General features: G+C 43.9%; 1 protein-coding gene across 1 annotated transcript in view; it reads left to right on the top strand.

The window, feature by feature from the left end:
* Positions 1 to 378: 378 nt before the first annotated feature.
* The window catches only part of LOC144146974 (uncharacterized), a 35928-nt gene continuing 19842 nt past the window's right edge, over positions 379 to 16464 (top strand). The window contains exons 1-2 of the mRNA XM_077678963.1: positions 379 to 573; positions 10940 to 11073. Coding sequence (XP_077535089.1) covers positions 469 to 573; positions 10940 to 11073 — 239 coding nt within the window. The 5' untranslated portion in view covers positions 379 to 468. The remainder of the gene's footprint in view (positions 574 to 10939; positions 11074 to 16464) is intronic.

Genomic DNA, 16464 nt, shown 5'->3' with positions numbered 1-16464 from the left:
AGTGTTCTGATATTGTCGACACGAAAAAACTGCAAGAGTTGGGCACGCTCGTATAAAAAACACGCACTCCTACTAAAGAAAACAGTCAATGAAGTGAAAAAAAGTTTATACAAAATGCAGAAAGTCGTTTTTGGAACGCCCGCACGTGCGCAGGACGCATCCCAAAGGCTCCAAAGTAAGTAAATGAAAAGAGGGCTACTGGAAAAACAGGGACACGCGCATGACGTCCACAACCGCACAAGAGAATTGCTATGAAAGCCGCCCAACAGTTGGTGATAGCGGTGGTTAAAGTACAATTTTTGCGTTTAGTTTGCAACAAATACCGTGCCTACGCTATGTTGTATAGTGGTTCTGATCGGGAAAATAAAGGAATACCTGGTACAGCCACGGCCATATAAGCTACTGCTGAAGCGATAAGAAAACATAAGAGCGCGGTACCCTGACTGCGTGTGAAGCACCAGAAGAAAGATGGTTTTACTTTTCTACCCCAGCCTTTTTTGTGCGCTCATTCCAATGGATGTGAATGCAGAAATCTGCGGTGGCACCACTGGTCGACTATGCAACGCCTCTGTGGTGAGAAACGTTGTTGCTTGGGGCTCCGAGAAAAATAAGTAGAAAAACGGTGAAATCAGAGAAGGAGGAAGGAGGGTGGAACTTAAAAACGTGATTTTCAGATGTACGCATATGCGGGTTACCAGCTGCAAATGTTTGAGCACTGCTAAGCAGCGTATGTTAAAGTTAAAGGTGTCTTAGTGGGACGGTTGGCGTTCTGTAAAAAACTAAAACTAAGTCTTTTCACAATGAAACGGTTGGTCTACACAAAAGCTCTGATAGCATCTCCGAACACACGGCGCCTGCCGGAATCTGGGCTTCCATTGTTTCAAAATGCCTACTCAAAAATTTCATAAATGAAACTGTTCTCAATAAAACAATACGCGCATCAATCATTAGGAAGGAGCAGCATAGTTTACCTTTATCTCATAAACTACGCATCGGTACACATTTAAACCATTTGTAGATGCGTTTTCATAGTGCGCGACTGATTTGGGCATTTGAAGGTTTTACAATAAATTGGACGCACTTTCATAGAAGGTTGTACACACTTTTAGCTTTCGTGATTTTCTCAACTTTCTTTTGCAAGGGATGATAAATTATTTATTTCGTGCTGCTAAATTTTTCTCGTAATTTCGAAATAACAGAGCAGCCAGCTAGAACACACTAAAATGAGTTGTTTTCCGGAATCAAAGGTGTTCAGAATTCTCATTGTTTAGAAGAAAATAAAACGCTGCAAGCATAAGCTAATTTCTGCCGTGCACAACAAGGGCTGTGAAGTGAAGAACTGCTTCAAAGGGCTACACGAGTGCGGGAATTCTCTTGGGACCTGTGTTGTCGACTGCTTTGGAGGAAGAAGAACCGCTGCCTGCAATTCACCAGGCGACATCACGCGCCGCGCGAAAATGGTTCCCCCACAAACGGGCAGAGTTGTGCTTTGTGCTTTTCTTAGAAGCATTAAAGTCAGCCTTGAGAAAACTATGAAATACTTTGGATTTCACGCTCACTTCGACAGGTGAAACGCGGCTTAGACTGATCCTGCAACTTTTAATCGGGAGTCCTTGGCCCCTAGGCTTATCGTCAAGATTAAAACTCATATTCAAACTTACTGTAGTAAATTTGTAGGTTCTTGTACTGGTTGTTGAGTCTGGTTGTTGATTGTGGTACGGTTGTAAATTCTTGTTGTTCCCGACTGCTGTCTCTCAGCCTTTATACATCGAGTCGTTTCACAGTAATAACCATTGTTACGAGGTTGGCGAAAGAGTGGTGGTGTATTAAAACGTATTTACAAGCTATGTACGCAAGTCACCGAAAGGAAAGTCACAGTTAACAGGCTTGTGGTCGACAACGCACTTAGTCTTCCTCTGCTTCTTCATCATCATCCCTTGTCCGGCTTCATCTTCATCCATCGAGATCACGTGGAGCATAACGGCCATGGACCCGACGCATAGCTCTACAGCCTTCCATGCACATAGCTCTTTATCTACCTTCTTCGTCCTCATCCACGTTGTACAAACGCCTCGGAACACAACCACGTGCAGGAAAAGTACCGTTATAGTGCTAAGGAGGATACAGGAAATTTGGTGGGTTGTCGTATTTAAGACGGGCGACGTGGAAGATGTCCGTTTTGTGGCGACCAGAAAATTCCGAGGGAAGCGTGGGGAAATTTTATGCGTCCCGTCAGTAACCTTGCGTACCACACGGTATGGGCCAGTCCAGCACGAAAGCAGTTTTCCGTGCAACACTGATCGGCGTCAAGGCGACCATAGAAGGACGAGGGTTCCGGAAGCATAGCTGACGCTGCGGTGGCAGCAATCATAATGGTTCTTTTGGGAGGTTTGGGATTGCGAGAATTTAGCCCAGGAGACATGCCGTGCAAGTTGGGCCCGTGTGACCGCCTGTATGCGTTTGGAAGCAAGGAAGCTAGGTTTCCATTGGCAACGTGGGCTCCTGTGCACAGAGTACATAGAAAGGCGAGAATTCGATTGTGTCGTGGCGGGACGAGTTTTACGCAAAGGTTACGTGCAGCAGGGTATGTTCCCAATTACAATAGTCAGCTCACACATATATCGATGGCATGTCAGTGAGGGACCGTTTGAGCCATTCAGTAAGCCCCTAACCTGTTTCATCTCCACCCCTACCAAGCACGTGGAGCATCACTGCCATGGCCCCGGCCCCTGGATCCATAGCCCTCCACGTGCAGAGCTTTTTATCTTCCTTCGTCGTCCTTGGGAATCTTCTTCAAACGCATCGGAACACTATTATGCGACCGTCGCCACTGTTCAAGCGTGGATGCTGAAAATTTAGAGATGTCTAAACAAAAGATTGATAACTACCTAAACCGCAGTCAAAATGTTCCAGATGAAGCCAATCATGTTTTTTTGGAAGCATTGAATTTCAAGTACTGTGTATAAAAAACAATTTTAAATGAAGTTCCATCATGCCACCAACTGAGTTAACCGGCATGATAGTCACGCGTTTCGCGACAATAAATATTTTACTGCCGTGGTGCGGGTGCGTGTACAAGGATGGAAGCCCGCAAGGGAAGATAGGTGTGTGCAAAACATATTAATTCATGTTGAATTTCTCCAATTGCCAGAAAAAAACGTTCCGCACGGCTTTCTCACTATGCTCCGCAGGTTGTTTAAAATTAATAGTGGGCGCGGGTACACAATTGCGGGATGCACATTATACCTTTTTCTGACATGCGTACGACTGTTTAAAAGACGGGAAAACACACATGAGGTTTTGCAATAAAACATGCAGAGTAGCATGCATTTGTGTAGGATGCGTTAGGTGATGAGCTAACCGTTTACTAGAAGTCAACGCACCAACGGCTACCTTCTATGATGAGGCCGTTTACTGATTGCACGAGTATCTTCACTCACCAACTCACTCACTCACCCGTTATGCCAGTGAGCCCTCGACTTCAACACACACATTAGTGCAAAATTACGTTCAAATGGTTCATGAGAATATGATGTGAGAAGCCCCGAAACCGGAAGGCCCATATTTTATGTAGCGGCGAGGTATAACACGCGAGGGTTTACAACCTTTGTGGGCAATCGTAAGAAAAACAAGCAATTATAAAACTACAACCGCATGAATAGCGCTAGAAATAAAGCCCGTTATGAAATCACACTTGAGCTAACCCGTCACATAGAGAGGCGATAAGCAATGTTCAGATATATGACCGCGGGATGCATAGGAGCACAATAAGGTAGGTCGAAACGGGGAAAGTGAAAGTGTGTTAGAGGGGGACCGAACAGAGTGGGCACTATAAGAGTAAAGAGATGAATTCAGACCTAAACTTTATTTCGCAACCTTTAGTAGTAAGGTCACCATTACACAGTCACTAAACGAGAAATTACATAAGATAACAGACAAACAGCGGCACCTCTGGCTGACGATTGGCACGCCCATTTCTTTGTAGCCTTCGAATAAAAACTCTTCCCTCGAACATGGAAGGAATGAAAACCGGCATTCATTTAACTTCCAGCCTTGTAAAAATGAAGTAACAGACGCATATATTTAAACGCAGGGAAACCACTAGAGACAAGAGGGAATTTAGACGTGTAAGATAGGACAGCTGCTTACCGAGGTACGCCTGCTCTGAAAGACGAAATTGGCGAACGGGACAAAGCATGTAGCGGAAACAACTTACGCGTACGTGTGCACTTAAAAGGCTACGCCGGGAACCATAATTTATAGTACGGATATTTAGACGTTACTGTAGCCGTAGCCACGGACGAATTAGAAAACTTCGCTGAAGAGAGGAAGAGAGAGAGCCATGCCTACAGGGATTGTTGAAAGTAGTCGAAATTGTTGAAAATAGGCTAAAAAAGCACTTAAGCGAGCTTATAGCTTGCTTAAGTGCCATTAAGAAGCTTGTAAACATATTCTCAGAATTTTTGAGCAATTCAACAGCACCATTAAGAAAAAAATGGGCAACCTCATCCTAATAAGCCTGAAGGGTGACGTTGAAGACTTAGAAAACGACTAGGGATTAATACTTTTAAAACGCTTTGTGTTATAATTGCTATAATTGTATTATAATTGTGTTATAATTACTCGCAGCTTTAGCGCTGATAATTATAAGGTTGCGTTATTAGTATTTAGAGGAAGAGCAAACGTAGAATACTATCCTGTGATGGATTGCTGATGACGTCGTCTTTCGTGGAGAGACGGAAGAGGAGGTCCCAGAATATTGTCGAGGATCAGGGCAGAGCAACCTCAGTCGCGAGGTTTGCATAAAAACATGAAATGTAGTGTACGGTTAAAAAGGCAAGTCAGGTACTTTTCGTCATACATTATCATGGAATAGGGCTGTGTTAAAAGTAATACATGATTCAATAAAACGCATGGGTGAAATGAGAGGCTTTGCACTCGGGAAAGACGCACTAGTGGTGGCCAGTCGTGCCCTGTGTAACTAGAATGAATGATATGCATTGAATCTTTGTTTTCGCTGGTACCTTAAGACGGAAACGAGAAGTTAAGAAAAACAGTCACGAAAAAAAACTTGGAATATGCGAAAGAGCAGGAAAGAAGGACATTACGAGTAGCTCTCATTCGGTTAAAATATGTCACAAATTATGGAATAATATTCCGTAATAACATTCTAGCTGTAAAAGACGGAAAGTGCAAACGGAAAGATCGACAATGAAGATAACAACATTGCAATACAAGCATGAAATTAATATCACAAACACGACGCAACTTGGTGGAAGAGTGTGACTACAAAGCCACAAGAAGAGAAACCCATACAGACGACGAAGGAACGCTATGCTGAGGTCCGTGAAGGTGGACTTTGCGAGAAGTGAGCACTAACTACCTGATGATGACCAAGACATTGTTGATTATGATTGCTAAGACACGACACTGATGCTGAATGTATTTAGGTGTGTTGCTTTTGATGTACTTGAAATCAAAGCTTCCATTCTCGTACATCATATTCCCGACAAGTCAAAGTAAAAGAGAAGCCAAAAGTATCCACTAAGAAGCGTGATTCTTTCGAAAGTGAAAGAAAGTGAAAGCGAGAGTTTATTTCATATAAAACAATACAAAGATAATATTATGCAGACGAGGTACCAGGGTCAACCGACTGTAAGGGGCCCGTCGATTATAAAACACAAAAACACATTATACCTTTTGCTGCAATGCGTACGACTGTTTAAAAGACGTGAAAACACACATGAGGTTTTGCAATAAAACAGGCAGTGTCACACAAAATTCGTGAAGGCAGCAAATGGACGTGAGAGCCCATCATATAATTCAGCAGTGCAAAAGACAAGTGAGGTAACCTAACTTGTTGATGCACTCAAAAAGTAAGCCTAATATCAATACAAAAAGTTATACAAACTATTTGAAGATAACACATAGGAAATAGCGGCATAAGAAAACATAAGTGAACAACAATCATAAATACGAAGAAAAGAGGATCACAATAAAACCAAAAGAAACTCTCAAAGATTTCTTTTAAACTGCGTAATAAATGACGATGATTTGACCGTGATATGCAAGTCTTTCCAGAATGTGACAGTTGCGAAACGAGAGGTTTTTATACCTAAATTAGTGCGAACCGTTGGTAATAAGAAAGAATTATTACTGAGAAATCTAGCAACGCTTTTGTTTCGTAAACTAACAAGATCAATGAAATCATATGAATGGTAACAGTGCTGTAATTTGTACAAAGATATTCCCAGTTATAACAAAATACGCATTAAATGACGGTATGTCATTCTCACGTAGTAGACATCAGACAGAGGAACGACATGAGCTAAACGTTATAGTGCGAATACACTGATTTTGACTATGTTGAACTGATGAAACGTGACAAGAGCACGCGTTGCACCATGAAATAATGCCATAATGGGAGTAACTGTGAAAAAAGCAAAATTATGGACGCAACAAGCAATGTAAGGGAACAAGCGCTGAGCCTTGAGTAAAGCTTGAATGCCAAGGAAGGGGTTTTTGCTTACGATTAGAAGAGTGAGATTTATATGTACGGTTAGAGTTGAGGAGAATTCCATGGACTGTAATGTGGTCACATGGCGCAAATAAACGAGGCCCAAGGTTTCTTTCTGGAACATCAATGATAGTTTTCTTATATGAACTGAAAACCATAAATTTAGTTTTTTCGGGGTTAATAATTAGGTAATTGTCATGACGCCAGTTTACAACATTGTTAAGCTTCGCATATAAGTCAGATGTAAGGAAAAATGATTGATTCATTATATAATGATATAGTTGGGTCGTCCTCATAGAAGACGCAGTGAGAAGAATTAAGGCAATCTTGAGGTCATTAATATATAAAAGAATTAAAGGATCTAAGATTGATTCTTGGGATACGCCTTGTTTCAATGTTCTTCAATTGCAAAAAAAACATTTCAATTGCAATGAATTGCGAAATTGGAATGAGCGGATTGGGGCTTTTGTATAATTCGTAACTGCATACTGAGTACTCGGTGTGCCTAACCGCCCGCACCATCGTGCGCTTTAACCAATAAATACCGCAGATTTTATCACTCAGGCAGCTTCCAAGCCAGAAATGTGTCTTCAGCCGCCGGGAAAATACTTCAAGCATAACACGAAAAACACTGCAAGGAGAACACTTGCATAACACGCAAAACACTGCAAGCAAAGCACTTGAAACATAACACGGAAGCAAACGCTTCAAGCATAACGCGTTAAACAGTGCAATGAAAAAACTGCAAGCCCAACGCTGCACGGAAAACAAGAACACCGAGCAAAACTACAAACACGGGCTTGCCCAGGCTTTACATGTTAATGGTCTTCGTATTCGTTTGCGATGTTGCGCGTCAGGAACGCGCAACTTATGCAGTTTGACGCACTCACACAGAAATGTGCGAAAGCATCCGGCTGCGCCTAGCGCAACTAAGTGCAGGCAAGCAACCTATCGAGCACCGAATAGCCTTCATGTCTATGGGAGAGCGCTTATAGTTAGGGGCGCGCTAAAAGTAAGCCGTAAGAGCGAGTGTATATAACTAAAGCCGCATTGTCATGTAGAAAACCGAGTGCCCAGCAACTAACCTAGAGTCAAAAAAGCTTGCTTACTTTGTAATGCGGCTAAGGGTCACAGTACAGCAGAAAAGAACGTCCTACTACCTTTGAAATGCTCGTCTACCTTCCAGAAACATCCAAACGCCCATCCAAACGCCCATTATAAGAACCTCCAGAAATATGGGTGCCTCTCATGCAAATACATATTATGCTCTGGAAAGCGCTTGAGTGCGAGCGGAAACAGCACCTTGAATTTCAGTGTGTACCGATTACAATCTGCAAATCATCTACCTCTCATAATCGAGCAAAGTGCGCAATCGATGTCGCAAGTTGTACAGAAAAGAGTCATAAAGTAACCGCGCTACTTGCACTGGTATTCACATTCATTGTCCAAATTAAACACTCTTTATTAACTCTGCTCTCCTTACGCTTCTGATGGCGTGGCCCAAATGTCGCCGAGCTGGTTAAAGAGCAGCTCAAAGCCCAAATACAGTTTAGGCAGATTCAAGGAAGTGTTTTTTCATTAGTTCAATGGCTAGCGCCAAGGTTGCTAAAGAATTACACGAACTCTTACTTGGGCCATGGAATATAAGATCTGCTCTGCAATCCTTGATTCTCTGGCACACTGGTCTACGCTCAATAGTAGAATAATGTGCACGATGCTTTCCCTATACCTATACATGGGCGTATTCTGGTACCTATTGTCACGTGTGTGGACCATCAACGGTATGTATATAGCACATCTACGACCTTAGTACGTGCGAAAAACTATAGCAGGCAGAAAAGACGCACAAGTAATTGAACGCCGAAAAGAATACTGCCGAAGTAAAATAAAAGTCTTGATGAGCGCCTTCTCCAGGCGAGATGTACACCGTTTCCAGTCGCTGATCGGCAGGGCTATGAACAAGCCAAAATTAGCGTATTGGTGATTTAGACTGCTGATCCTTAAAAACCATGTGGGGCGTACTATTGTATTTCACTCTAGTCAATAAATCGGAGCGTTTCTGCTTACTTCGCTATAGAGACGTCAAAAGCAGACAAAATTTCGGTCGTCCCTAAAACTAAATGCCCTGCCCCCCCCCCCCCCCCTCCCGCTCTCAGCCTTCCATTCCTCCCACCTTCTCCCCTCTCCCGCCTCGTACTCACCTCCAATCTGACCCGCTCCCCTCCTGCTTCTGCCTTAATCTTCGGAATCAATCCCACTTTTCGATCCTCCTCACTTCATTTCAAATGATTTTTCCACGCCGGTTACACTTCCTCTCTATTTTACCACTCTCCTTCTACTTCACTCCTCTTCATCGGCCCGCATATTTCTTCTTTGTCCCCTCCCCTTTACCCCAACCCTCTCTCAATCCTGTTTCCCGCTCTCAGGTTTTTTGCCCTTAAACTTTCTACGTCCTCCAGCTTTCTATTCTTTGGTGTACATCTCCCTTTCTCGCCCCCAGATTGCCCCTCGCGAAGCCCTGCCGCATTTCCTGCTATCGTTACATGTAGGAACTCCTTAAGAACCTTTAAGTACACCTAAATTACAACCAGTGCTTATGCCTACCGAGTTTTACTGTTTTCCCCTAATGCGTATAGCGGACGTTCCTCACATTACTGGCCCAAGGTTCATTGTGTGTCAATGAAAAACAAAGCCCATCTCACTGTGAACCACACGACCAGTCTTGTTGCTAACGCTATACAAGTTTCTCGATGCATCCGAATTTCAGTTAAAAGTTTCTTCACGCGTAAAACGGATACACAATTATTGCTGGCAAAGAGCATTTCATTCCTTGCTGAAGGCTACGCGGGATTCTCAAAAGACGCATTCATATTCTACAGTATTCAATGATATATTTTACCAAACTCTGTCCAGCGCACTAAATATTGGTATGTGCTGATATATTACAATCAGAAAGGGGAGCGAAATATATCTGGTTGCTTGAAAATTACTTCGTCGAATTGGGAGAATTGGCTGAGCCCGAGTCACGGCAAAGACGTCAAGACGACAGAAGAATTCCTGGCGGCCCGCTGCGTCTGAGTTAGCGAGGGACTTGTGGGAGCTACAGACCTGCCATCTTCTAATGAAAGGACTGTGGCACAATGGTGTGGAATAAGGCTATCTAAACAATATAGCTTTCTTTCTCTGTCTCCATCGGGCGTTGTAAAGATAGTTCCAGCGTGTGGAACAGTTCATTAGTCATATACATTTCTGATCAAAGTAGTACCAAATGTTCTTTTTAGCATAACGATTGCTGTCTGGGTTCGACAGTAAAGAGGAGCTTTTTACAAATTGCAAGTCGATAACTACGCGCGAGGCAAATGCTTATGTTATATTGAAAACAATAGGGGTAAAGAGAAGTGCTTGATTCTGTAATTATTCTTAATTCTTTTGTCTTTATTGTTTTATTGTCCATGTACGGAAGCTTAGCGAGCTATGAAAAATCAAGGCAGCCTTATAGGCAGCTGGGCACACAGATAGCAAAAATGAATATTTCTTGTGATTTATACTTCAAACTGATTATGGCATATGCGCAGAAAACAAAAATTGACTTCTTTGCAATTAGGATTAATATGCGGTTTCAAGTTAAAGTAGAAAACTAGAAAACACTTCTTTACGTGATATTTGCAGAATCTTCAATATATATAGCAGTTATATAAAGAAACGGTGCATCGCTGGTAGCATGTTTAGTATACATTATAAAAGAACGTTTTTAATGTGATTGACACGCAGGCCATTGCGACAAATCTATCATTTAGAAATTTTCTCTCTGTTAGCATAAAGAAACATTTAATGGGAACTAATGTGCGTATTTCATAGGGGTGCTTACTGTTTGTACGTTTTCAATGAATGAAGTGAATGAGACGCCGAGAGTTTTATGTTGTAGGCCTGTTTTCTGTTATTTACATTATTTTAAAGTGCCGTATTAAAATGAAGCACATCACGACAGTAAAAGCAGTGCTCGACTATTTTTATGTGAATTTTGGACGAAATGGTGTTTAAGATAGGGACTAATCTGAGGTGCCCCCCACCACAGAGGGCCTTCGAAGGTAGCTTATATATACCATAATTACACCGTTCCCTATTGCATTAGTACAGACATGCACTAATGCTATAAATAGACGATATAGAGTGAGAAAACTTTGTTTTGGTTTTCAAGCGACACCGCTAATAGAGCACGCGGAAATGGCTTGGAAAAAAGCGATATTTCTCCGCGTGCTTCCTTGAAGATGACTCTAAAGACCGCTGCCTTGAGGTGTTGACCACGTACCAGCTCTGTGGGATTGGCCAAGGATAAAGTATGGACTGTGCCCCACATGGCCTTTATTTGTTAAAGAAAACACAAAAATAATATAATATATTTGATGTTCTGCTCTTTTTCAGGTGTACACCAACTTCGAAAGCGTCTACCTTGCAGCCTCTACATCAAACCTCACCCTAAGAGAGTGCGTGCGCCTTGAACGCAACGAAGGCCTATTGACACACATCACTTTCAAGTTTGAGAACGGAACACTGGAGTGAGAATTTCTGTGAATTTCTTTCTCTTGGTCAGCTCAAGTACTTTTTTCTTAATGTTAGGGCCACGTTGAGATACATATTCGCGAATTAGAACATGTAGCCAGTCTGGATTGACAGTCCCATTAAAGAACGTGATACGTGTGGCGGCCTCTGGAAATTGAAGTGCTACTACTGTGTTGACGGGGTTTTTCCGACCCAATTTTGCGTTGGATAGAAGCATAAGCAACTGCGTGAGTTTCGAGGACGAGAAGTTTGTTTAAATCAGACAAATGTTCGAGCTGGGAAGCATATAGACAATGTATACTAGGGCAATCTTTAAAGGAAAAGCCTTAAATAGGTAGGAAGAATACACGTTGTAATCCACGAAGCTCCTAGTTCTCAGCCTGAGGTGGTCCCTACGACCGGGGTTAAAAATTGTATGGCAGGCCTCCTCCGCTAGAGCCTTCAGCTGCTGACGGTCCGCCTCCGGGGCCCTGAAGGCCACCTCACAGGCATTTGGCAGTCTCGTAGTCGTGTTCAGTCTAGTGTTGTCGGATGGTTAGGCCAGGCCAGGACCACATGTAAATGGAGCCATGCACCTGTTAAGAGTTGTTGAGGCATATCAGTTCGAAGGGGGACTGCGGGTACGGAAGGTTGGGTCTGGATGATGCTGAGCAGGGGCTCCTTTGCAGCACGCGCCGTCTAACTTATTGCCCTTCTCAAGGACTTGATTACATGGTGGTACAGTGCGCATTTTCCCAGGATGGTATGCGGTGATATTCTTGTAGGTGGTGAGCGTGGTAGGTTGGTAAAGGCCCTTCTTTGATCATCCACGGTGGGTCAGCGGCAAAGCTGTGCTGCTGGTGCGGAAAAGGTGGCGGTTTCCATCCTGGCCACACAGACACTTTTCAGATGAAATAAAAAAGCAAAAACGCCCTTGTGTTGAGATTTCGGCGCACGTTAAAGATCCCCAGGTAGTAAAATTTATTACGGAGCCCCCCACTACGACTCCCCTCGTAGCCCATGGGTCGCGTCGGCGCGGTAAACGCCAAAGATAAGAAATCCAGCTGCTCTTTGGATCTTTGCGTTTCAAATCATGGTAGGGGCACCAGCGTCTTTTCGAGCCACGTGATTTGCCTTGGATATTCCTCCTCACTCAGTCTCAAGAGCTAAGTACCGGAGAGAGTGTAGATGACAATAAGTGTCCGCTTTATGCCCTGTGGTTGGTGAGAATAAAGGATGCAAAGAGCTTCAGGGCACATGCGACCACGACGTACGCGTGGCAAGCGTTGTAATCGTGCGTGACGATGTAAGGGACATACTGTGCGAGAGCCAGAACAAAATCCACGTGCTACTTAGTAGTAACGTCTCCTGTGAGGTGTGTAGACTTGTGCATTGGGAGTTGTCACCAATGCGTGCAATGGCTATTACTTGCCCGGGGCTGACCAGGGCTGCATCTGTGTAAGCTACTTTGTTGGATGCTTGTATATGGAATATTTTTGCTGAGTGTTTTACTATGTGCTTCACGCCTACTTTGTGTGGGACATGTTCTTAGGAATCGATAGGGGACTTTCAGGCGAACGATGGTTTCCTGCGTGCATCCCCGGCGTGGATAGAGGTGAGGGTTGCTGTAAAATGATAGCTCTTCCTGTGGGTGTTGTTGTCGAGGCTGACTAGTTAGATGGCGCCGTGGGCCTCAACCAATTCTGTGAGGTGGTTGTGGGTTCTCATCTTTGTGACGTTCCGCGTAGATGAGGAGGCCGAAAAATGTAGGCCCTTTTGGTGCCTTACGAATGATTGTTTTCATTTTAGCTTGCTGTCCTTTGCGGATACTGCCAGACAGCCAATTAAACTAAGCGTGATAGCGCGAGGGGAAAGAGAAAGAACGTTCTTCATTGCCGAAAATAAATATTTGTCTTCCGAAGTGGGAGTAGCCACCATACCAGTGCCCCTTAAGTTTTGACTGTCTGACGGGCCCTCGCAACAAGCCGCGTTAATGCTCTAGGTCAAAGATTAACAATACGGCTTCCCACTGTTCAGTCGGTGGATTGGTGCACAGGCACTTTAATAGGATGTGGACAGGGACGCGTGACGCGGTAAAAGGTGGTTTTGTCGGCCGAATAGTAGTAATTTATTAGAACGTCAGTTTGCAAGGCATATATGAAGTAGCAGGGTGACATGTTGGTATGTTTACTCGAGGTATGCGCCATTTTCCTGTCATATCTGCTGATGTTTCTAGACGGAGGAGAAAGAGACGGGAGGCCTAAGCTCTGGTGTTGAAGATTTTCATTTTAGGAAAGATGAACTGCATGCACCAGAAGAAGGGCCTCTTCTTCATTCATCCGCCTATATCTAGCGGTTACTCTCAGGATCATGTTACAATCGTTGCTTCTGGAACTTTATTTGATGAGTCCGTCTGTTATTCGTATGTGTATAAAAAACAAGGATTCAGACTGATGTACCTCGAGTACAGCCTTTGGTCTTGGGCTATCTGGTCAAGTCATTGAACAGCATGGTCTTTACAGTCTATTCTCATCATTCGGAGCAGTTTTTTCTTCAGAGGTTCAAAACGAAGGCTCGTTGTTCGTACATATGTATTAACGTTGTGTGCGGCGTCTTGGAGTGTGTCTCGGAGCATATGTAGCGATTTGGTGCCAGGGTCTTCACAATACTGTCGTGTTCGTAGAAGACGACCATGAGATTAAAGATGTGTTGGAGTTTTTGCGGTACCTGAAGAAATGGGAGTGGCGGTGCGCTTCTTTTACCGATAGCAGGTTTGACGTACTGCAAGTTGCCTGTTGTAATTTTCGCTATTCTATTAAAATTCGAATGTGTTTGTGTTTCCGCTCAACGCAATCAATGATCTTGCGCGTAGAAAGAACCCTTTCGTGGAGCGCGTTGGCACCAGCTCCATTCAGGTCCAGTGCCAGTGTAACCCCCAGGAGTTCTGGGGTGGAGGTGGGTTTGCGCAGTGTAGAGTCGAGACGGCCGGAGCGATTCGGGTGCGATGCCTTAGATGTGGTCCTCAGAGGGAGACGGGGGTCACGTTTCTCATAAGTTGTGGTGGGTACTCCTGCAGATATTGTTAGTGAGGGTGATAACCCTTTTTGCATCCAATGGTCCTTTGGATGCGGAAAGTCAGGCCGCGCAGAAGGTGCTGCGTTTACTTGAGGAATAGGCGGCCCCTAACACCGTCAGGTATCTTTACCTAGTTTTCTTTCGTCATCTCCATAGCGTAGGCTGCAGCTTTTTTTTTTAGTTTCGCGGTGCGTTTTCCTAGAAATTTGGTACACCAATATCATTTCCATTTTTTTGAACCACAGGAAAGCTTTCCAAAGGGTATGGCGACGGTTTTAAATGTAGGCGTGTCTTCAGCCGAGTTCAGTATGCTAGTACGGCTGGTTATGACCAAGGTTTTATGCCGCAACCACTGCTGTCTACGTGAGAATGTACACAATTTTGCGTGACTTGCTTTTTTGGTGATTTTCTCGTATCGGCTATTTTGTGGTTACCATTCAGATGTTATCATGGTATAACATTAAATTTCGTGAAGGGACCTCCAGGTTATTATTAGTTACGGTGAAGCTAAGAGACAAACATTGTCGGGGCATGTGTCCCGAGCTGTTCTTGTCAGGCTCATCGGTCTTTGTCCCCTTGATTTCCAGCAACTTTCCCGTCGCGGATGAATTTCAATAATGGCCCCTGTCAGGTGTACAAGGTAAATTCGCCTAGGATAAGGCACGTAGTGTCCTGGCCCGTTTGTCAAAAGTATTAGGTGGCATTTGCCCATTGCCCGAACTTGGAGGAGTGCCCAGTACACTCAATCAAGGTTAGCGGGCAAGCCACAGTGACGCGGTGCATGCTCAGGACATCAGGACATTATTACAATAGTCATGGCTACTGACGAATGTGGCTAGTGGCGAAAAATAGCTCAAGCAAGACTCATCCCAGCCGCCGAGCGGCACGTCGCCTTGCTTGCAGAGATCCCTATCTCCTGCCCCGAAAAAGTCACGACTTCCCCCTACTGGCACTTCCCTACGAATCCGTTATTCGCCCGAGGGAGTAAACTTTACGGAAGGTGGCTCCGTTCAACTCTTCCTTGGAAACTATCACCATTAAAGCAACAATGGCAAAATACGGAGCAAGAAATTCGTCATGCCCATGAAGGCCACACACAAAGCCGCACACACCGCTTCCCTTCCCGAACCAAACTGACGTGGACCACGCTTTCACATCGCTCTGGACTAACGCTTCCCTGTGAATTTTCCCCGAGCGAAGCGCAAAACTACCCTTAGTGAGAGCTTATAAGGTGGCGAAGACGATAATATCGCTTATCTCCACTCGTTCACGAGCACACGATAAGATAATGTATTGGTGTAACGGACCTCAGCGGAAGCCACAGGTAGAGGTTAAGCTAGCTTTTTCAGACAACGAAGATTTATTTTTTCAGTGATTGCGTTGCCACAGCAACTTCCCAATTCGCGCATAACCCATTGTAGGGACTGACCTCACTTTGTCCGAGCATCAGAAAAAGGTGGGCGGGCGTCAGAAAACAATCATGGGTGCTATATTCAGAGAAACTAAACTACGAGGACGAGGCTGTCTTTCGAGAGATAAAAAAAAAGTGTTGCTAAATATTCAGGAAAATTCATTCGCCGTGCCACTCTGGGAAGCTTTATTAGGGGCAGGATTGTGAGACAGTGCAACTACATTTAAGACAGATTTTAGATGGTTTTCGAATTGCAGCATAGAGAATGTCTCGACACCGTGTCTGTCCTAGAGATGTGAGCGGTTGAGAAGCACTTTATTAGCTTAAAAAATCAAAAAAGTTTATTTGTTTGTTCAAAGAGGACAATATGGAAAAAGAAAACCGAGCTTCTCTGGGGAAATTTGCTGTGATGAGAGAAACCTTCAGCAAGAGAAGGAGTTTCAGAAATCAATACCTTGACATGAAATCTTGCAGAGTGTTTGAGAGCGGAAGCTGTGTTGTGACTTATGTGATACCGCAAATAACTATTAAAATATTTTCATCGTTAACAAAAATAATGGGGAATTTGAGCTTCGTAAGTGATTTACAGGCGAACGCCTGGGAATATCAGACTCCTTCACTGCTACATAGTGTTTGCGGTGCCATCACGCTCACCTGTCGTGCGGCATGCATCCAAATAATTCTTGTTCACGGCTGGCACGGTACCCGGTTGGCACTGTAGCGACCACACCTGGATGCGGATCTTGCCCCTGAGGTTTATATCTCATTCGAAACTAAAATTGCTTTCTACGTATAATTTATTCATTTTGTTTACATAGGCCGTAATTCAGTAATTGCGGACCGTTTTTGCGTTTGATGACACATCTAACACTTTCGCGTTAGGAGGTATGTCGTGGTTTTGATAGATCTATGCGGAATCGAC

Source organism: Haemaphysalis longicornis, unplaced genomic scaffold, assembly GCF_048455015.1.
Source record: "Haemaphysalis longicornis isolate Haplotype H1 unplaced genomic scaffold, Haemaphysalis longicornis Haplotype H1 scaffold_7, whole genome shotgun sequence".
Taxonomy (NCBI): domain Eukaryota; kingdom Metazoa; phylum Arthropoda; class Arachnida; order Ixodida; family Ixodidae; genus Haemaphysalis; species Haemaphysalis longicornis.
Note: the sequence above shows the minus strand (reverse complement) of the source record. Positions and strands in the feature narration are given on the sequence as shown.